The 22,424-nt window shown below is 39.2% G+C and overlaps 2 protein-coding genes and 2 long non-coding RNA genes across 4 annotated transcripts; 2 read left to right on the top strand and 2 right to left on the bottom strand.

The window, feature by feature from the left end:
- The first annotated feature begins 6,021 nt into the window (after nt 1–6,021).
- Nucleotides 6,022–9,386, top strand: LOC149986499 (uncharacterized). The gene is made up of 2 exons (XR_016500191.1): nt 6,022–7,726; nt 8,046–9,386. It is a non-coding gene; the product is annotated as an uncharacterized LOC149986499 (long non-coding RNA).
- LOC141044805 (uncharacterized) lies at nt 7,892–12,775 on the bottom strand. The gene is made up of 3 exons (XR_012216531.2): nt 12,206–12,775; nt 9,453–12,056; nt 7,892–9,184 (listed from the first exon to the last, which is right to left on the bottom strand). It is a non-coding gene; the product is annotated as an uncharacterized LOC141044805 (long non-coding RNA).
- Nucleotides 12,776–13,598: 823 nt separating this feature from the next.
- On the top strand, nt 13,599–17,285 carry LOC112275761 (uncharacterized). Its single transcript, XM_073530593.2, has 2 exons — nt 13,599–14,387; nt 14,695–17,285. Exon 2 carries the CDS (start codon nt 15,171–15,173, stop codon nt 16,554–16,556), a length of 1,386 nt encoding a protein of 461 aa, XP_073386694.1. The 5' UTR covers nt 13,599–14,387; nt 14,695–15,170; the 3' UTR covers nt 16,557–17,285.
- A 1,982-nt stretch (nt 17,286–19,267) lies between these two features.
- Nucleotides 19,268–21,756, bottom strand: LOC112275762 (uncharacterized). The gene is made up of 3 exons (XM_024506386.3): nt 21,199–21,756; nt 20,566–20,744; nt 19,268–20,068 (listed from the first exon to the last, which is right to left on the bottom strand). Exons 1-3 carry the CDS (start codon nt 21,634–21,636, stop codon nt 19,411–19,413), a joined length of 1,275 nt encoding a protein of 424 aa, XP_024362154.1. The 5' UTR covers nt 21,637–21,756; the 3' UTR covers nt 19,268–19,410.
- Nucleotides 21,757–22,424: the final 668 nt, after the last annotated feature.

Raw genomic sequence — 22,424 nt, 5'->3', positions numbered from 1 at the left:
GAAAACCGACTACTTGTACAAGAGATTGTATGAGTTAATAAAATGTTTTGCCTTAGTCTTTGAGTTCTCATCTCAAGAGGAAGGTGTTGACAAGGACATGCATATAAAACATTTGATAGAATTGCCTGAAATCTATTCCATGGATAAAGAAGAAAAATTGTTCTTGGAGATTGCAAACACTTCATGCGTAAGAACAAGCTTCCAAACTAATCAGCAAAGGATTAATTAACTCCCTTGCGTGCCAATAATAATCATAATAATAACAACAACAATAGAGTAGCTCATGTGGGTTGGGGTGGTGGTATCATAGTAATGAAGGACGAGATGGGTTTGAGGATTTCCTAGTGTCTACAAGTTCAGCAACTATGTTTTAGGGTTATCAATGCCCTACTTTTGGGCCATAAAAATTAAATTAACTTAAATTAGATGATATAGATGGGTGGGATAAGCGAGGAGTATTAGATGTATATGTGGCAACAAGCGCAATCACTGAAGGAGTCAAGCAAATTCAGTTGAAATTTGTGTCCCATTCCATTGCATGAGTTCTTAGACCATGTGTTTTTGGTGACAAATGGATGAATGTTTTGATGAATTAATGGATGAACGTGTGTATTAATGGATGGATGTGTACCATGGTGGAGGACAAGGCTGATAGAAAGCAAAAGCTCGGAGGAGGACTGGGCTGGTATCCACCAGAACCCTAAAAACCAGACTGCGACAGTTTTAGCAGAAGAATTCAACCCCACATGCACAGAACCAAACCCAGAGATTACATAGAATAGATCCAGGGAACTCTTAAGACGAGTCAAAACAAACCCATGTTCTAATCTAAGCAACATTCTCATTGAAAACCAACAGCTTGTGAAACCCTAATTTTACATCTTTTTTATTTTGTTCATTCCGTGACTGTTTTTTAAAGAAGTGTCTTCTTTGATTAGCAACTGAACACCCAATGGCAACGAAGCTTTTGTTGACCAAGCCATTGCCACATTGGACATGCAATTCTTTAAAAAGGAGAGGGGATTGCTAAACTCAGTGTTGCCAGCAAAGATGGACCAGCCTTTAGCAATGGCCCCTCGCTCATCTTTTGCTCAAATATAGAAACATCTGCACACAGAGAATGATACTGATGTGATTTTTTCACACAAATAGAAAGCAACAGTGAATTGTAGAAAAGGACACAAATGGAAGAGAAATGCCAATGAATTAGAAAAGGCCAGGTGATTAATAAATGCTCAGTGTGGTCATACAAATATGACATTCACCACCAAATATGGCATTGTGTTCAAACTGTCTTACCTTTATAAAACACCATTTTCACATGGTATGTCTTGGCTCTTCTTCTTCTCTTTCTTTTGTATGTGGGGATTTTCATGGGTAACTGGTTCACAATGTTTTTCTACAACATGTATATATATATATATATATATATATTATTATGGAAAAGGATGGTTGCTCCCTGACAATAACACTTTATAGAGGGAGGTTACCTTTACTGTGTTTTGAAAGCAGAAAGATGAACCTTTGTGATTCAGTTAATTGTCCCAGTGTATGTGTAGATCTTATCTTATCTTTTTTCTTTTTTCTCTTGGAAAAGAAAATGGTAGTGTAAAATTTTTACTGTCTTTAAAATGAAATAAAGTATCAATAGAAGACTGTTTTGTTTCTGTGAGTTTGCCAAAATTCAACAACATTAAGTGTTGCATGGCCAATGCATGTTCACACATAATCTACAGTCAGACATCAAATTCATGGACACATGTTTTTCTTAATTTCTGATCCTTTTTCTTTAGTAGACATATTCTAAAGAAATTAGATTTTTTTTTTTTTGAAAAATATCAGCTCAGTGCATAAAATCATTTTTGCAGATACCACAGCTAAGATCCATGTTTATTAGTTTCCAACAAAGAAGGACAGATTTGAATCAATGACATTGTACTCTTTTTTACATAAAGACTATGCCAAATTACAAGTAAATCACAAAAGCAACTACACAACTGAACTTTGTTGGAAGTTTTCAGTTTCAAAACTAAACTTTTACACAGATTGTACTCTCTCACTTAATACAAAGTACATCACATAGTATAACAACAATAACAATTTCCTGATCAAAAAAGAAAACCAATAACTCCCACGATTTCATCCAGAACAATATTTTATTATTTTATTTTTTCTATTAATTTAAAAATAAATTCTCAATTTATTAAAAAAAGAAAACATTTGTGGAGTAGCAGTTTGCATGAAAAGGCTTTCTGGATTGAAATAGCATGCAACGAACAAAAACAGTTGGTTTTAGGGTTTGGGAGGAAAATTCGAAGAGACTAAGGACGGAATATCCAACACGGCAACCCTCTTTTTCAGCGAAGATTCGCGCTGGACCCATGACCGCGCCATGCAGAGCACACGTGGCTCGGCCACGTACCGCAACGGTCGGTTCCCCACCCGTCCCGTCCCGACCCAACCGGGCCCGGCCCGTTCCATCCTCCTGCTTCTCGTGCAGTCAGTGAAGCGCACCCAGTGGCTCTGGCTGCACCATTGCTGTGGCTATGGCGACGATCTGCGAGCCACTCCAGCAGCCATGTCTGTTGCGCTGAGGAGAACTGGCTCCGAGAAGAGGCTATTGCTCCGATTCAAAACAACAAGCCTCCTCCTCCTCCTCGGCCGTGATTGAACGCTTTGCGTCGTTGTTGTCAGAATCGGCTCGAGCATCGCTGCTCGCCGTGTGCTGCCTCCTCGCTTAGAAGGAAGTGGACGGGCCCAATCAGTCCCTACCCCATTCTCTCTCCCTCTACCATTCAGATTCGCCGGACCTAATTAAAAAGTAGTAACAATAATAATGATGATACACATTTGCATGTTAGTTTGGAACTGTTTGTAAGGACATCGATCTACGGACGACCGACGATACTATGAATGTGTGGGGAATGAAATATTCTATGCCAGGACCCAGGTCTTGGTCAAACAAGTTGTTGAAGACACGTTTTTTTCAAATTCCTCGCATCCCCACGTCCTGAAGAGAGAGGGATTCATTCACACAGGCCAGCCCCACTATCTTACAACGCAATCATCTTGGGGACAAAGAACTATACACAGGACTGCATGGTAGTAAAAACATGGGAATTAGTACATAACCTCCACCATTGAATGCTTGCTTGTCTTTCTGGCCACTCACTTAGGGTACATGCTACGACATTCAGAGCCGAGTAGCAGAAGTAGTAGGGTTCCCATGGCTTTCCATGGCTTGGCTACATAGACCATGGATGGACAGACAGATGATTCCATGACTACAATCTCTTGGAGATTGTAGCTGCAACTCCCTGACAACGCCACGAACTGGCAAATGGGTGGGGGTTGCGAATCCAGCAGCGGATGAATATTAACCGCCACGGAGGGAATGGGGGGGGGGGGGTCTGTAAGTTCGACGATGGGGGAAAGTGGCCGTGGGAGCGGAGGTCCCAGATGCTCGATGTCGCCACGCACTAGCAGTACTACGCGCAAGCGAGTCAACGGTTTCGTCAGACTTGGGAAAGCGTGCACTGGTCCGGAGGGAGCCAAGTGGGATTGCGCCGGATCAATGGGGCAGTTGGGCGAATTCGCCACCAGCCTGGCTTGCTTTGCTTTGCTTGCTTGCCGTGCGATCGCCCCCGTTACGTTTCCCCTCCACCCCACTGGCACCGCTGCAGCTGTGCTACTGCTGCTGCTGCAATGTATCTCGAGAACCAACCGTCTCCGCGCCTCTCAGTCAACTCTGCCTGCCGCTCCTGTTTCCATTCAAGGCTCTTCTCGTCAGAAAGACCTTGCGGCCCCGCTCGCAACCCCCACTTGGACACAACCTACTCGTAGCCCATCATTTTGCTTGAATTCTCAGGAACATAACAAGTGGTAGTGACTAGGATTTTCGTGATCTGTAAGTATGTGTATTTTCCCAGCTTTTTTTTAATGCTGGTGATCAGTGAGGAATGCTCACTTAGTACTTGTGTGTCCATTAGTCAAATCCGCCTGGATTGATACGTAATGCGTGCATTTGCCATTTTTCTAATGTTTTTTTTAGGCCAAATGTACGTTAGATTTGATTTTGTTTCTTCTTGGAGCAAATTCCTGGCAATGAATTCGACGTCTTTCTGTTGCTTGTTATTATAACCAGAGAAGTAATATCTTTATAGTTTTCTTTGATTTTGGCGATGTTGTTTCTTCGAGATGGAGCAACAAATCTCCATATCTTTTTGCTCACGCAATACGTAAAACAACTCCTACTTTGATATCAAAATATGAGTCTTCTTATTCTTTTAAAGAAGCAGTTTCAAGGAACAAGATTATCTCAAATCAAGCATGCAAAAATACAGATCGAATACACATACATCAACACACACACACACACAGACATATATATATATATATATATATATATACGGGTAAAGAAAAATTTGCACCTGACCCTGAACTGTTTTGAAATCCCACAAACTTGTGTGTTGGGTATTACGCAATCCATTACGCGTGGTATTCCTCTCTACAAAGTTGTTGTTTTTTCGCTTATTCATCCCATTCTTTTATGACAAACTTTAAATCTTACCCTTGATTTTGGCTGCCTCCTCCTCCACCTTCTTCTCCTCATATTGGTTTCTGAAGAGATAGCAATTCGGGGTATTACAAATACCACCACTACTTTCCTTAAAAGCTCTAAACGGGCTATTTATTTATTCATTTATTTATTTATGTATATATACATGTGTGTGTGTGTGTGCTTTTTCGAAACAACTAGAGCATCCATGTGAACACGTCAAATAGGACGTGGGAAAGGTTGGATCATGATCTGAAAGCTACTAATAAATTCTCCCATGGTACAGATAAAAAATTAAATTAAATAAATAAACGAATCTCTCAGAGTAAAGTCTAACAAAGAGCTTGTTTGCTTTGCCTGCTTTCAATGTAACTGCTCTAGCTTCACTAGTTCGGGTTTCAATGGCCACGAGTTAGGATAACTTAACTCTATTCATTCCACATTCATTTGTGAGAATTTTCATTGTCTATAGTAAAGCTGAAGGATGGACTTGATATGCACTTTTTTTTGCATAGAAGGGAGTGCCTGCACAGCAGTCCAAAACAAATCAAACAAACGAACGAAGTTGAGATCCCCTATTCAGCAAACAACCCCCTTTTCATAGTGCAGGAGATAAAACATTCTTCATTACTTTTGCCTCTTTTTTCGCAATTTTGTTTTGTTTTGTTTTTGTTTTTCCCCTTCTTCTGCCCGTCTCAACCTACCACGAACAGAGGAAAGCAGTCCCTTCCTGACTTGGATGCATGCTTCGAGGAAGCTCCGATGGGACCCAAAAGAAAGAAATAAATACGAATGCAACGGGCACTGTTGTCACATTTTCATATCCGCGCAGTAATTTCTTTTCTGTATTCAAATTATGGTCATTGTTGATTTTCAATTGGAAAAATCGAACAAGTTTTTTGAAATGGGCGTCAAGACTTGAAACTGAGACCAGAGCTTTCAGTGAATTCTCCCAACCTATGTAGATAAGCAAGTATGAATAATTACGGATACTCATTGAATAAATTACAAAATCCATTAAAATTAGGGATAGTTAAATTAGAAAAATACATAGAAAAATACATAGAAAAATACATTGTGTTTGCATGTAACTATATTTTGTGCATTTGGTAATTTCACTTTTTTAATTTACTTTTTTTGTTGAATCTATTTTCATTTTCAAACAATTGTCATTAAGTTTATATCAAAGTAATGAAATTTGCCATGTTTTTTTTTGTTATTGTACACTTAGTTGTATTTATGGGGAATATTCATTTAAACAACAGAAGATTTTATTTTCTTTTCTTTTCTTATTTTTTTAAAATATGTTTTTTATTTCACTTTTAATATTGATAGTGTAGTTTGAAAAAGAATATTACCATTAATATTTACTTCATTAAATTTCTTTAAATTTTTCCTAAAAATATTATTTGGGTGTTTTGATATTGCAAGTATATTTTCAAAATTAAGTTCTGGTTGTATATTATTTTGGTGTTCTTTTTAATGATGGTCATGCTTTGCTGTTGTTTGTTTGTTAGTTCTATTTTTTTTTATTTCTGTATTTACTTCCTGACAAGTTTTGGAGTAGTTCACCAACTAAGACTAGTAAATAATAATAACTCAAGTAAACAATGTCTTTACGTTCAATTATATTAGCACTTGATTATATGAACAGGTCTTAGAACAATTAGCACATAAAAAAACTAGTTGTTATTTGGGTACCAAAAGTTAAGGCTTGCATATACAATGCTTTCATTGATTCTAGTTCTTTAACTACATCTAATCGTGCTTCATTTCTACATATTCCAGTATTCTTTGGGTTATCTAAGAACTGTCTTTGATGTAAAGAAACATGAAGCTAATTTATAAATGATTTAAAAATAAATATAAAACTTTTAAAGCTAACATGTTTAATGCATATTCAAATCATTTTATTCCCTTGTATGCCACTCTATGTATAATTAAAGAAGTTTTTAGTGTTATGTTGGATCCATGTGTTTCAAAATAGGTAAATTCTATAAAAAAATCTCAATTGATACTGAAACCTTAAACTCAAGGAGTTAGTTTGGCTCCAAAAATAACATATTTTCTTTTAGATACTCATTTTTATCTCCAAATATAATACATATATATATAGATATAATGTAGAAGTAAGATTGCTCAATTCTGTGTTATTTATAAAACATCATCTATGTTTGTAACATCACCTGTAAGACCTAATAAATATATAATTAGCAATTAAAGAAGATGTTTGGCTAGTTCTGAGCTCTCTATATATTAATTTCAAGATTTAAATTAACCAAAGAAGCATAACCTCTTCTTTTGCCCAATTATTTATTTATATATTAGGAAAATTAAATTAAAAAGTTTGATAAAGTATTATTTTTCCATTTTGTCTTTTATCAAGTCATGTTTTTCTTGTTTCAAGTTTATCTTTTTCTAGCCCAGTTTTGTCCTACAAGGCATTAATCCATCTCTGATTTGTTGTCTACTTGGACTTAATGTACTTTTACTATTTTCTTTTGACTAAAGTTATGAATCACATATGACATGCAAATTTGTTGACAGTCATTGAAAGTCGTTAAACTACAGATACAAACATTTATTAAAATTTGCTTAATATTTCTTAGACTTGACAAATAGAGTGAGATTGAAACTCTGCTTGACATAGTTTTAAATCAAATTGTTGTGCTAAGATAATAAAGTAGTCAATATCTAAAGCTTGGTTTTTGCAATTTTAATAAAACAAACAAATGAATATCCATTGCAAGACTAAGAACGTCTAATTCTATCTTTTTCAATTGGGTTTATACAAACCTAATTCTAGTGAAAGGAAACACTTTTTGAAATTATTGATGGTTCAATTTTTTTATATGTAAACATTCTCTTAAGTCATTGATACCATTTTTTACAGCATTTTAAACACACACACACACACACACACACGTATATATATATATATATATACAAACAAATTATTACAAAATTGATACCATCAAAAATTTAAATACAATCTAATGTTTTCAACCTCAACAGGATGTAAGAATTATTTATATAGCATTCATGTTAGTATACTTTGGAGAAACAAGTATTTGTGAACCCCACCAACAAATGATAGTGATAATACAAACAGTTTATTGCCCTATCACATAATATAGTAAAGTTCGACAATATAAGAAATTCACACAAGTACATTTGGCTTTCTGTCCCAGCCCATGATATATTTTACACAGGAATCCGAGAAGTACCAAAGAGCAATAAATATGTATATATATATATATATATATGTTTTTTCTTATTCACTTCAAAACAAGCAATTTTTCAAACTCACCACATCTAAGATTCTTTCCACGATTTTGCAATAATCCAAAATTTATTTTAGAACTGCAGAGAGAGGGAACAAGGCACGAAACATGCAAATTAGTTTGCTTGTCAATATGCTACATAGTTATAATCTGGTATTATAGCTCCTTGATTTGGAACATGGATCTTTCCCATGTCAAAACAGGAGATTAAATTTGGAAAGAAAGTAACCGAGTAAAGGACGTTATTTTAGGGTTTCGCGCTGGATAAATGCGGAGAACAGCAAGGCGTTTTATCACGCGATGTAAGCTCGGGGAAGCCCATCTTCGCAAAGGAGCAGAAGAAGAAGAAGGGAGGAGAGGAATAATAATATGAGCTGGAGATATCGGAAGCAAGCGCGTGAATGGGCTCCTGAACTGCAACAGCAGAACTGTGCTTGCGGCTTGTTCCGAAGCGCATGGCCAAATCGAGGCCAAACCAATTCCTTGAGCGCGGAGACGAATCTGGTCCAGCTTCCCCCGAGATTAGCCTCCTGTGGATGGGGGGAGATCCAAGCCGCAGTTGTAAATCCACCCAACTCTGACATAGCCAGGAGGAGCTAGTTTAAAGAGGAGAAGACTTCGGGGGCACCACTTTAGCAACTTGCTTCTAAGACCCTCTCTCTGGCGGCCATCGCAGCGCGAGATCAGGACCCGCATGACCTAATTGGTATCTCTCCACTGCTGCTGCAACTGCTTCGTTGTGGGTGGTAGTGGTTTTGTGGTTACGGTACCTAACAGGGGAAAGTGACAACAAAGCCGTGCCCCCCAAATTAGAATCCTCCCAGGGATGCTTATTCCGGAAACCCACCTTACAGCATTGGATGGGACGCGTCTTGTGCCGATGTTGTCGCAGAACGCTGCGTGATGAGGATCAGCGGTGGGGAGTACCACGCTACTCGCCGGTGCTGTGATGATCTCACTCCCTCTCCACACACACACACCGAAAAAAAAAAACAAAAAAAACAAAACCCATTTGATGGGTTGTCTCGTTTTCTCTTTCTGGCCATGTCCAATGAACAAGGATCATAACTTCTCAGATAAGTCACATTCCTATTAAGAAATAATCCATCGTAATTTTACCATTGTCGATGACATTCGCTAATGATATTGATATTTTTAGAAATTCCTTAAATATAAAACCTTATTCCCTTGGATCCAGGACATTTGTATGAAGTCAATAAATTAGGGTAAAAATGTATTATTATTCCATCCAGTGGACTTTCGAGGGCGTTGCAATGAATAGCGGAAGATGGATTTTGATCACCCTCATTAGGGTTTTCTAAAACTCATCTCGTACCTTAATCTTTATATTACATAGCAAGCATGAGTGGATCAAATTGGTTACTATTAAATAGCTTATGGATTTCAAAGGTTGATGTATATGTGTATGTATATATATATATATATATATATATGTAAGCCACAATGCGTAATAACTTTTATTGCCATTTAAGAACTGTTTTTTTTGTTAATTTCTTATAATGTTCTTTTCCGCCCACGAACAATTCCATCTTGTAACAAAAGTGGCTTCTTTTAATGTTTGATATTTGTTTTTAAGTGTTTGTCCATACCTATCAAAATTCGTCCATATTGCTTGTCTTATGTGCTGGTCACTTGAGGTTTCTTCTTCAAAAACCTCTCCATTTCTTTGAATCTATATTGTCTATACAGACATGTTTATTATAAGTGATCATACAACAAAATATTTTTAATCTAAAAGAGAGTTTAAAACAAACAACATATTTTTTTATCTCAAGTTATTTTTGTGGATCAATTACTAATTCAATAAAAAGCTTTGTGGCCAAGTTCCACATTCTTTATTAAATCTTAGCATTATCAATTCAATTCTTTGATGTGGAGACATGGAATGTTGTTTTAATATTATGTCGTTAAAAAATATTATCCATTGATTGATTTTTTACCATGAATAGAATAAGATTTTCTCATGCACAAAATGTATCCATATCACATCAAATTTTTACATGGAATATATAGATTATAGAAATTGAAATATTACACATAGAAGTGTGTCATCTGTTTTCTTATGTCATCTAATTCAATCTTTCATTTTAGGAAGAGGAATTCCTTTGTGCAGTGTATTAATCCAATTATCAAGGTGGAAAGATTCTGAATAGTCTTGCAGAGTTATAATATATTTTTGTGCTTATTTTTTTTGTAGTTATAATTATTTTTTACATACATTATTTAAAATTATATTGATACAGTAGTTATTTTATTATAAATTTAATGTCATGCTTGTTTTAATATTAATAAACCCAAAATTTTGCCATAAAAAAATATTCCAGAAATAGTTGTAAAAATATTTGTAGTAACCAGTTGAAAAAAAAAAGAATAGAATTGGTCAGTATTTTGTCTATTCTATTTCAATCTTGAATCCAAGATGCCGTTGCTGATGCAAATTTAACGTCCAAACAAATTCAACAAGTTATTTTCATCTATTTTTCTGTGATTGGTTTGATTATATATTTTATAAGGTTTTGGACGTTATATTTTCATGGTTGTACTATGCATATAATTTATTTTTCCAATAAGACAACCTTGGCTTTCTCTTATTTTATAATTCATAGTTTTTGTTTTATTTTTTTCTTTACAATTCATCATTTATACAACTTTTTATTTTACCAATGTTGAAGTTCCGTGCCATTAAAAGTGACAAACTATTTATTTCACTTTTTAATACTTTCTAGTGGTTTAATGTGGATAGATGCCAAAATGTACAAATATGATAATATTAAATTGTTTTATTGATTTCATCCTCCATGACCCAATTCTAGTAAATTCCAATAATCTAATCATATATAAAAAGGAATTACTTGTTTCCCAACAACCTTAGGCTTTAGTTCAATTAACCTCCAAACTTTAAATTTTGTATAGATCAGTGCAAAATAATAAAAGTGTGGGGTTTTTTCAAATATTTGGTTTTTTTATTAGTAAATTTAGAGTTATTTTGTGTGGCAACTAATCATTCAAGAAGCCTTTCTTCTTTAAATTTTTAATCCCTTCAATACATGTGTTTGTTACATCTTTTTGAAGAGTGGCATAAACAACCTCCAATACAATGTGAAGCAAACATTGTGCAAAAATGCAACCATACCTTACTCTTCCTTGTATAAGAAATATAGCCATTTGGAATACATGCTAATGTATATATCCAAATACAACAATCTTAACAATAAAATAAAATAAAATAAATAAAAAAACCATATTACATTTTAAGCCATCAAACACACAAATAATTAAAATAAATATACTGACACTATGTAATACTTTTTGGGAAAAAAGGCCAAAAAAATCTAAGTTGGAAATAAAAATGAGCTTTTTATTATTTATTCAGTTATAATAATACTAATGAAAAAATAGCAGCATTTAATTTCATCTTGCATAACGTTTTGAATGCATATGAATGTCATGAATAATGTACTCATTTATTTATTTATTTATTCGTCCATGAAGAAGAATGCAGACACCAGGAAAAGATATTTTTATTTTTCTAACAGAATGAAGCCTGTGTAACAGAGCCCATTATTCGTGTGGCTTTCATCATATTCAACAAATAGCAACCCCCCTCCGCATAAGCGCACAGAACTACTGTTTGAAGCTGAATCATTTCAAACATGAGAGGCATCGTTGTTTCTAATTTTAACATTTCGCCCTTTGTTTCCAGGTCTATTCTTATTTAATTCCAGAACCTTCCTTTAATATCTTCTTATACAGTCCCCCCCCCCACAAAAGCCAACAGCAAAAGCTGAAATAATAATAATAATAATAATAAAGATTGATAAGACCGGCACATATTTTGGATTTACTTGTTTTATATTTAGAGTACAAATTTGGAGTGGGCCAATCTCAGGTTCTCTGTTCACCAATTTTGGAAATAATCAACAGATGAACCAGTTGAAAGTGGAGGGGTTATCAGTTCCTCAAAGGTAGTGTTTTTTCTTATCAAAATCAACTAAAGTGACAATAATATTACCAGTCTAAGAATTGAAGTATCAAGGAGTCTGTGAGATTCATGTGAGTTTCACGAACGATAAGATGCAATTTTTTCCTTAGAGAAAACACAGATACCCACAAGTGAAATGCTAAGCTTGTTCCAATAAAGAAATATCAGACACCCATAAGTCAATTCCTGTGTGTCCCTTCCACGTTGATATCTGCAAAGGCCAACACATGGTTTTGGCGACAATATTCTTATTGGGTTTAATCTTATGCAATTTGTGTGCGAAAGACGGCAACAAATCTCAGCCTTGTAGTGCCCGGTTTTTCCCCATTCCTAACAGTCGTGGCAAAGCGAAAACAATACCTTTTTTGCTTATTGGAGGAGAACAGAGCCACACTTTCATCCCTGCCACGTCGGAAGCCCTGAATTAAAAATCCAAATTGCCAAGGATGGGATTTTTTTCTTCATTTCCTGTCACTTTTTTCCTTTTCGTCCAATGGATGTTTCCTCGTATAAAACAGCCTGTTTTAGGGTTTGCTGGATTGAGATAAACAACAGAACGGTGGCCGCATTGGACCTCTCTCTCTCTACCTGTGTCTGTGTTCTGGTTGGAGCTGGGTTTGGATGGGCTACGAAGTAGGTAACTCAGACAAAGAAGTATAGTAGTAGCTGGGTTTTAGGGTTTGATGAAAAACGGTCAGTGGATGAACACGGCAGCCAAGGAGAAAGGAAAGGAGAGGCCAAGACTGACAGTTACAGTTACTCTGTGTCTCTTTTTAATAGAGACGACCCCATTTAACTGCCAGCGTCAGTTATGATCCAGGAAATAAAATTAAAAAAAAGAAGAGGGGTTGAGAGTGTGGGGGTGTGTCTCCTTCTGGAAGTGAGGACTAACAGTTGGCAGTTACAGCATTGGTTATAAGTCAGCCTTTGCATTCATTAAATTGCTGTTTTCCATGTCAACATTATGTGGATTCAGATATGAATCCATATAACTTACTCGGAAGAAGAAGAAGAAGATGAAGCGCGGATCTGAGTTTCATAGAGAGCAGAAAACTGTGGTGTTATTCGGTGTCACAAAGCCAGATACCGTAAATGTAAAATTTGCACAAGATAAGATAATACTACCACAACCCTCTTCGGATTCGGAGGACTAAAGAGGATCACAAGGGAAACTTGCTTCCGAGTTGCGTCAGTCAGTATCCAAGTTGACCACCACTCCTAGAATAAAAAAAAAACAAAGTGACTTTCATGCCTTTTTTTTTTTTTTTTTTTTTTTTTTTCCCTCTTTTTTTTTCTATTTATATTTCCCTTCTCCTACAGTGGACATGAATTTTTTGAAATTTTTGTAGCAGGCAGTATTTTCAACAACCCACAAGAAGCAGTTGTCTTCATTGGATCATATCAGATCCAATGCAGCATGTGGTCGTTGCAACACCCACGACAAACACCCTTTTTAAAAAACAATAATAAACAAAAAACCTTTACTTTTTTCGTTTTGTTTTATTTATTTATTTACATATATTTTTATTTTGCAACCCCCTCCCCAAATCGTCGCTGTTTTCAGCATTCTGAATGGCCGTAAATAAACAACCATGCAAGGATTTGTGGGATCCCCGAATTATCCATCCTTGGGCTTTTCTCTCTGGGTACCCAAATGCCCCCATCAGGCTGGCTTCGAGAACTGGGCAAGGATCGGGTATCAAACGGGTATAGTGTGTGTCAGGCTCCACAGAGTCCTCTTCTTTTCTGATTGAAGAATAGGCTGCTGTTGCCTCTTACGACCACCATCGGCATCGCCATTGCCTTGCTCCCCGTTCCTTGTGTCCGCTCCTCCCTCTTGGTCCCCGTCCTCTGTCTCTTCTCCCACGTTTTTTTCCCCCTTTTCTGATCCCTTCTTTAGGAAGATTTCTGCTTTTTTTTGTCCATTTTTTTGGGGAGTAGGGGTGGCTTGAGTCGTCATCTGAAGCTCTCTTTCTCCCTCACACTCTCTCTCTCTCTCTCTCTCTCTCTTGTGGGGAGGGTGTGTACCGAGATCGTGTGAGTGTTGTCGTGTTTGTTTGAGCGATAGGTGGTGTTGTAGAGGTAGGTGTATAGCCAAAGTTCCTGTTTTTGTACTTTTCTTGTGTATTGGGTTCTCTGTGTTGGGTTTGTGTGTATATGTGTCGTGATTTTGTCGCAGTGGAGTTTATGTTGTTGTCAGGTGAGGGGTTGATTAGAGCGACTGCGACGGCGACTGTCAGGGTTAGGGGTTTTGGGGTGCGGACATGTGGTGGAGGATACTCGGGGAGTTATAAAGGAGGTGTCTGTGTGTGTACTATCGACAGGAACAGATGCTGTGAATTGGAGTGTTAGCGCATGAGCCTCTTTTTTCCTCAGTGGTAACCATTCTTCAGGGTTGGAATTCGGGCGACACACTCAAAGCCGTCTTGGGCTCCTCGCTTTTCAGCGAACGACAGAATCAGAAGTTTCTTTCTAGAAGTCAACCTTGTAATCTGCCTTTGAGAATTTGACCACCTCGTCGCGAATCTCAACCACCGTGGTGGTAATCCTCTTATCCCATCCTTAATTTTCGTAATATCACACCTTAGCGTTAGTCTCCTCGAAAGCATTCTGCTACTCATTTTAAGCCGGTATTGAAAATTGCAAACGAGATCTTCGAAGTTGAGTCTACGCATCTTTCGAAGCTCTCGTGAGAGATCTTGTCCTCAACAGAAAGCTGGCGCAATCTTTACAACGATGTATCAGTCATGGAGATCAAGTGTATACATCTAGACGTAGTGGCCAGTTGAGTTGTGCGTTACTATGTCATGTGTCTACTTTCTGATGTGCTTGTGCCGATCTATGTACAGGTTCACCGGACCTGTGGAAAATGCTGCATTGCTTAACTTCAAACTCATTGTTTGGATTGCTTCATAGCTGACCTGGAGGGCAGATCCAAAGTATCTGTGTGACTTTAGTCACGCTTACGTTATTTTATTTATCACTAAGCTCAGGTCTTGTTTATATGAGTGTATATCCTCGAAAAGGTATTTTTTTGGGTGCCCTGTCCGTAGTCAGTGACCAAGATTTCGTTCCTCAACTTGGCCTGACAGCTTTCACTCTGCAATCGAACACATCGGTTAGCCGTCCCTGTTATTCTGAGATCCTTGTACAATTCATTTCGAGAGTCGTTCCCTTGAATTTTAAAACATTTCCCATTCAGTTTATTTTAAGATTCCTGCAGAGGAAGCGGTCAATCCTGCCTCCTTAGAGTCTCGAGGAGCCTCTTACCTTCTGCATTTCGTCTGGAGGTTGTACATGAGGCAGTGGTTGAAGTGTACTCAAAATGTCGATGGGGGGTCCTATGAGGTGTTCTGTACTTGAGGAGTTTGACCGAATTAAGGGACCTTGGAGTCCGGAGGAAGATGCTGCTCTTCAGCAGCTTGTGGAGAAGTATGGCGCGAGGAACTGGTCTTTGATCAGTAAAGGTATTCCGGGTAGATCAGGGAAGTCATGTAGGCTTCGCTGGTGTAATCAGTTGAGCCCGCAGGTTCAGCATCGTCCTTTCACCACAGCGGAAGATGAGACCATAATTGCAGCACACAGTCAACACGGGAACAAGTGGGCTACGATAGCCCGCCTGTTGCCAGGACGAACGGACAACGCTATCAAGAATCATTGGAACTCAACTTTGCGTCGCCGCCATACGGTGGAACGACCGTCTCGTTCGGAGTGTGCTGAGCAACAATTTAATCACGCGGGGCGAGTTTCTCATGTGGATGAGGATGATGGTGGTAGCGTCGACGGTTGGAAGCGGAGTAATAAGGAGATCTCCTCTGATGGAAGTGTTCAAGAAAAGGGTGGTTGGGAAGTCGATTCTCACAGGATGAAACGTCTGCATGTTGAGAGCGAATCCCCCCGGGAGCTATCCGCTACTTTCATGCATGCGCCTCAGGTTTTCCGGCCTATTCCTCGTTCTTCTGCTTTCTCTTCATTCAGTCCCAATGGGGTCTTTACTCCACCGACTTCAGAACCTTCAGAAACATCGGAGGTGACCGATCCCCCTACTTCGTTGAGCCTTTCACTACCAGGTTCAAGCCCAGCAAGGAAGGAGCAGTCTTCTTCGGAGGATAGTCTTCTTGCCCGCCAAGTATCTATCGCTTCTCACGTGCCCGGTTCTCAAAGTCAGCTTGTGTCTCCAGATCTGCATGGGCAGGGACGGTGGGAGGGTGGAATTTCCGTGGATCAAAAGTTTCCAGATCGGTTCCCAACGCCTACTTTCTCTGTGCCCACAGCATCTTCTCCAACTCAGCTTGTGGGATCCCAGCTTTCTGCACTCTCACGTGCGGCACCTACCGGTTACAATTTAAGCGGGAATCCTCCCACCGCTGAGATGATGAGTGCGGCGGTGCGGTCTGCTGTTGCGCAAGCTTTTGGCCCTGTTCTCCAGGCTCAGGGAGTCCAAGGGACCCAGACTTGGGATCCTCCACGTCCGCCAACCTTGAGTCATGGTCTGGATGCTGCTGTTAATGCTGGACTTGTGGCCTTAATGCGAGATATGGTGGCCAATGAGGTTCAAAAGTACATGGCGGCAGTTCACAGCTCATCGTGTGCACCGTACTTCCCAAGCTTTGGACCAGATCATGCCTCCGTGGGGTCTCACATCAAATACTCTGGTCAATCTGACTTTTTGGGGTCCATGGCCACCAGTTCTCCTCGCAAGGCTGGGTGAGCCTAAGATTTCAGGGAACTTGACTATCTTCGGCTCTTCATCAGTTTTCAGAGATCTTCCTTTGGACCCCACGTTTTGAGTTATTCTACTCTTTCCGACATCTGCCCTTATGTGAATGTCCTCTTCCCAAGGCTGTGTGTTATTCTTTCTAGTCACAAGAGTTTATTTTGGGTTCGTTTTTTCCTTTTTTGTTTCTCCCGATTCGGAACTTTGCTTGATTATTTTTCTTCACAATTTTCGGGTTGCCTGTTTTTTTTGATCCTTAGTGGTTGCCCATACAGTAAAAGGCAGACATCCGAGGTCTGCCTCAGTGAGGATGACACCGGCGATTTCTTTTGTAGTGTACAGCAGTGTTCTAGTTAGTTCTCAGTTAGGAGATGTAAATACAAGGATCCTGTGATGGGCTTTCCAATCTCTGTCTTTGCTGACACCGTAGCTTAATGAAACGACTAGAGACAGGCTGCAGCTTTGCCATTGTAAATTCCATTGCGGAGAAAAGCAGTTTTGGAGTATTTTCTGTATCCGAGCTGTAGCTGCGGGGTGGCAGATTAGCTGAGATTAGTTTTGTACAGTTATCATGAAAGCTTCTATACAGGTGGCACATGTTAGGTGCCGATTGTTTCCATTTTTGGATGGAAACGGCAGCCGGTTTTTGTAGATTGAAAGTGAGAAACAAGAAATCTGTACACATTGATTCTGACTTGCAAAAAAGACTTTTTTTGATGTTTCTATTCCGAATGTTTTTTGTTTTTGTTTTGGTTTTTTTTCACCTCGGAATTGCTGTCGCATTTCCATTTATGTTTCGTATGGATTACCGAGCATACTCATGAGGACGGGAGCTCATGGTACACGCATGAGAAGTAAGTGGTGTTTACATGACGCCAGGATCTGTTATCACCGTCATCACTGACACTTCTGTCATAAGGTGTTCAGGTAGTGAATGCCTTCGAATTCAGCATGCACCATTCACCACTTTCGAAGTGGTCAGCTATTGATTTTAGGGTTTGTAGGCAGCATGTTATGAGTAGTGAGGTTATACTGTTACCCAACGGCGCATAAAAGCCTTGTGCAGATAGATGTGTTCCTTGGCAATAGATGAAGTTACACCGTCATCCCCATTCTGATGCATGCAACTTAAGCAACCTGAAAAGCTGACACCAGAGATGACCTTGGTTGCAGGTCCTGGCTTGTTCAGGTGGTTCAACATTCACCTCAAGAGTTCCTGACTAGATCCTGCCCGCAATCAAAGGTTTGTTTTGTTATTTCTCGTTCATCACCACCTATTTCAGGTTTTTGCATCTGCTAACCAATGTCAATTGAAATTTCTCAACCTTAGGTGACGTGGTTAAGCAGGATGCAATTTACTCTGGGAGTCTCTTCTGCAGATTTTCGAGGTTGTGTCATAGAACCAGGCCACCGGTGGACTTTTCAACCTGGAATCTGCTTGTCCGTAATTCATGACCTGCCCGTGTCTTGGATGTATTTGTTGTTCAACAGGTACCAGAAGTCAGGGACGCATCAGTCACAACTACTACAGTTCGTCGCTTCTCAAAGTAATATTAAAGAACATGTCATTATAATAGTTACCACCCTCAACCTTATTGTCTGATTGACAATATCAAATGTGCACAAAAAACGTAATCTTGACCCAAGCATCACTATGATAACTGTTTATGTGCAGATTCAAAAATCACATTGGATACCACTAAAGGACTGTCCAAACTGTTCGTATGTCCGTAACCATAATGTCCTTTTCATACCTGTTTATATACACTGTAGACGTGGTAGGAGAGCCGGAGCCCAATGATCATCGAAGGGATTTCACACAGCTTGCGATTCTTGGGTACTCTTAATCAATTTAATCCAACTTCCAACTCTAGGAATTTCTCTTCATGTGTGCATTTCTATGTGCTGTTGGGTTGTACACGGAATCACACCCTGAGTCATGTTCTTTCGCTGATTACGAGCAAAAGAGATATGCCTTACGGAACAAATTTATCTGTTTCTCAACGGTACTGTTCACCAACGTGGTAACCCACTTCAGAACGTCGGCATCTTCAAGGTGGTCTGGTTGCCCACGGGTCGACTTCGATTTGAACCGTCTATTAGAAGTCTGACTGTAAATATTTGATTAAACACTCTGTACAGTAATCATTTTCGCTTTAAACCTCATACAGTAAGAGATGCTCCGGTTAGCACAAATCAGGTCAGATTCCTTTGATACTCCAATATTCTCTTGTAATAGACCAACACACCAGAAGGAATATCACATTAATGCACCGTGACAGTGATACTCTAAATAGATACAGCCGGCCAGATCATCCGGGTAATGCACACATAGCAAAGGATCCGATAAACACAGCAAAAGTCGTCCGGAACAGTGTTTCAGGTTACAGTTTCGATTGGGTTAAGAAAAGTAAAAACAGAATCACATCTACCGTGATTATTCAAGAGATTGTTAAGTGCATGAACCGTTTGTCTGCCTCGCAACCAGTCAGTGATCCAGATAGATTTCATCTTAAGGATGAAAATCACTACTCAATGCTCAAAATTTCAGTGTGAATAACGTCCATCGATCACAATTCCTTCAGTGGAGGGCTAGATCCTGTTCCATAAGCCCAGCAGTGCAAACGGATCTGTGAAGTCGTGGAACAATCAAGTGTACTGATTTGAAAATGTGCGCGCCTGACGAGCAGTCGATGAGAACTGACTTTAGTGAGAGAATTGCATTCAATAATAAAAATTATGGCTTTCTCCAACGTTTCATGACAGCTCCAAGCATCTTGCATTGAAAAAGTCCACTAAAACGTGTTGGGACCCATGACATTGGCTCACAGACAGATGGGCAGCTAGTTCACTCGGTTTTATTAAGACGGTGAGATTCAGGCAGGTCTTCATCTGAATGTGGTAACCACCAAAAATCTTTGCGTGTGAGAACTTTCTTCTCACACCTTTCATTAGCCAAGCTTTCCATGGGCCACACTGCGTTTCCTTCAGGATCCATTACTTCCTTGCCTTCGTCTATATCCCAGAAATCTTCTTCACTGTCACTATCTGAAATGCTGAAATCCCAATTGTTTCCAGTCCTAGCTCTTCGTCGTTCGTACTCCGGATAAAACCGATCTTCAAACCCATTCTTATATCCATCCTCTAAAGACCACTGTCCCTCTATCTCGTTAGCTACAGCAAGAGCTGCTCCAGACGCGACATCCCGCCATGAAAACTTCTCATCTGCAAACCTACTTAAGCTGGAAGAATCACCCACAACCACTGTATGAAGATGTTTTGACTGTGCCAATTTTAGTATGTTGGCGAAGTCCGAGTCATCCGACACAAGACAAATGCAATCAACCCCCTGTCTGATGGATCTATTCATATGACTCTTGAGAGCCTCGTCAGCGGCCTGAGACTTATCGCTAACCATTCTGACGTAAACTCCTGCCCTCCGCAACTCGCCAGCAAGACCATATCCAACTTGTGGCACTAAAACCTCTTTTGCTGCAGCCCTGTATCTGATACATAGAAAACCAAAAATGTAATATTAGTTGAGACTTGCATACTTCACAATAGAACTCTGTGCGAATCATTCCAAGTCAAAGAGAGGTTTTCAGGTATATATTGTTTTAACCATGGCCAAGCCTATAGCAAGTGCAGTTCTTTATTGTATTTGTTACTTCAACAAATTCTAAGCACCAACATACACGCAACCAGCATCTTCGATAAACCCTAAACATTAGACCACAAATGAATCATTGAAAATTGGATTTGATGTATGCTGGCAGCTCTAAATCTCACTGGCTGTTACGTACTGTTTAAGTAGCACCCTATACGTTACGGTAACAACGACTCTCTCGCTGGATTCTCCATAAACAGACCTTTAAGCTTTTACAGATATCTTATTCTAGTCCTTATTAAAAGTAGGTGATTTTCTTTAGGCTTGTAAATTTATGCTTGAGGTGAAATATGCGAACAGATGCTCGTAAGATCACAAGGAAAAGTCAGCTTATACCTTTCTTCCTTCTCAGATAAACTGGCTCGATACTTGAGACGCTTGTTTCCTTTCAATGAATTCATCCTATTCATTCTCTTATTCCGTTCCCTCTCATGCAAATCTCGAAAATGCTTCTTCAATTTCTCGTTCGTTTTGCACTTCCGCCCGCAATAGCCGCAAACATAAGGCTCAGACGGCTGCACAGGTCATCGGATTAGAGACTCAAGGAGATACCCTAAAACTTCTGATCTATTTTATAACTTCGCAGACACTAAAAACCATTCCACAACATGTACCTAATAAATACAATTCTACTTTTAAAAACAAAACGAAGAATCAAAATGTGCACGATCCGGAACAAGCTCTCAATAGCCAAATATAACGTTCGCAACACATCCTCACAACATCCTAAACCTTCAACCTGTGCATGCATTTGACGCCCAATTATTCAATCACATTCCCAACTCAGATATTTTAAAATCCCCTAGCAATATACATCACTGATGAAGTCCAAAGTGTGTACAATTGCAGAGTCCCATTGATCTCTCTTCGGAAACGACCAGTCAGATAAAGAAATTTCAGAGAAAACTAGAATCCACCAAATTGCACCGAGCCCTAATCTGAGCAGTGAACCCAGCAATCCCAATTCACCTTGATGATGCCGGCCCTCTCCAGTCGATCCAACTGCCTCCTTTCCTTTCGCTGCTCCTTCACCCAGAGCGGGAGATATGCAAACGCATAACGGTTGGCGTAAGCCGCTACGTCCACAACCTCCCCGAAACCCGCAGCCATCTCTATGAGCCGGACTGCCGCGTCATAAGGTGGCACATTCCTGGGCGGCTTGTTGTCCAAGTCCCAAAACACTGCTACTTTCCGTGACTCATGATCAATTTCAGCCGAATGGGGTCTCTCATCTTCCTCACCAATGCCCTTGCCAGCACCACTGGGCAGAGGGGGCGCTGAAATTGTTCCACTGCACAAGCTCCGAATCCCAAAGACAGCAAATAAACGTGCAGATGGCAATGGGGAAGGCGATGACACCAGCTTCGAAAGCAGTGTTTGGGCCAAGAAAGAGCCCCGACGAGCCATCACGGATCGCAACCAACAACTTAACCAGTTGCAAACTTCATGGAATTACGCACTCACTCACTCCAGCACCCGATTCCATGCCTTCGAGAGCAATAGACGACGTCGACCAAAACACGAAGACCACGACGACGACTACGACGGCGGCTTCGGTGCTTCTCTCATCCATTCGGGATATCCACTCCCCGGATATCAACCTAACGGGTATCAAATTCTGGCTCATACCCGAAGGACCTGGGTAAACCCTTTGCTCCCTTTTTATTCCTTTCAATTCTCAATTTCTATTGTTTTCATTGCTTTTGCTTAAATTATGATGTTTCTTGCTGCATGTTTTTATTGGTGCTACTTCTTCATTGATGTTCCATTGCTGCTGCTTCCAAACCCTTATCTATCTCATTAGTACTATTTTTCAACCTCAAGTTCATTGTTGTTACTCATCAATTTGTTGCATCATTAAGTCAACCATAAATCTAGCTTTCCAATCTTGTATTCACTATCAATTTTTTTGTAAGCTGGTATACAATGTTAAATTGGATGTAAAATTAGAAAAATTAAAAGTAAAGTAAAATTTTAAAGTATCTCTTGTACCAATGCCATATAATATAGCATATCACCATTGCTGTGTGATGCGGTGGTGAAGTATATGGCCATGTGGTATTGCTATTATCATGTGACCTATCTATAGTAGAACATGTTATATTAAAAATATTATGGAGCATTCTATATCCTATTAAATTTGGCATATTGAAATTAATAATTTGTTGTTTAAAGAGTGGAAGTTGAAAGCAAAC

Source organism: Physcomitrium patens, chromosome 23 (assembly GCF_059467195.1).
Source record: "Physcomitrium patens ecotype Gransden chromosome 23, ASM5946719v1, whole genome shotgun sequence".
Lineage (NCBI taxonomy): Eukaryota > Viridiplantae > Streptophyta > Bryopsida > Funariales > Funariaceae > Physcomitrium > Physcomitrium patens.
Note: the sequence above shows the minus strand (reverse complement) of the source record. Positions and strands in the feature narration are given on the sequence as shown.

What these genes read in the sequence shown, in the direction of transcription:
- LOC112275761 (XM_073530593.2), top strand. Translation starts at nt 15,171, where the DNA reads ATGTCGATGGGGGGTCCTATGAGGTGTTCTGTACTTGAGGAGTTTGAC.
- LOC112275762 (XM_024506386.3), bottom strand. Translation starts at nt 21,636, where the DNA reads ATGGCTCGTCGGGGCTCTTTCTTGGCCCAAACACTGCTTTCGAAGCTG. An exon ending in AGAGGGCCGGCATCATCAAG is followed by an intron (nt 20,745 to 21,198) that starts GTGAATTGGGAT and finishes TGACCTGTGCAG; the next exon opens with CCGTCTGAGCCTTATGTTTG. An exon ending in TTATCTGAGAAGGAAGAAAG is followed by an intron (nt 20,069 to 20,565) that starts GTATAAGCTGAC and finishes TCTATGTATCAG; the next exon opens with ATACAGGGCTGCAGCAAAAG.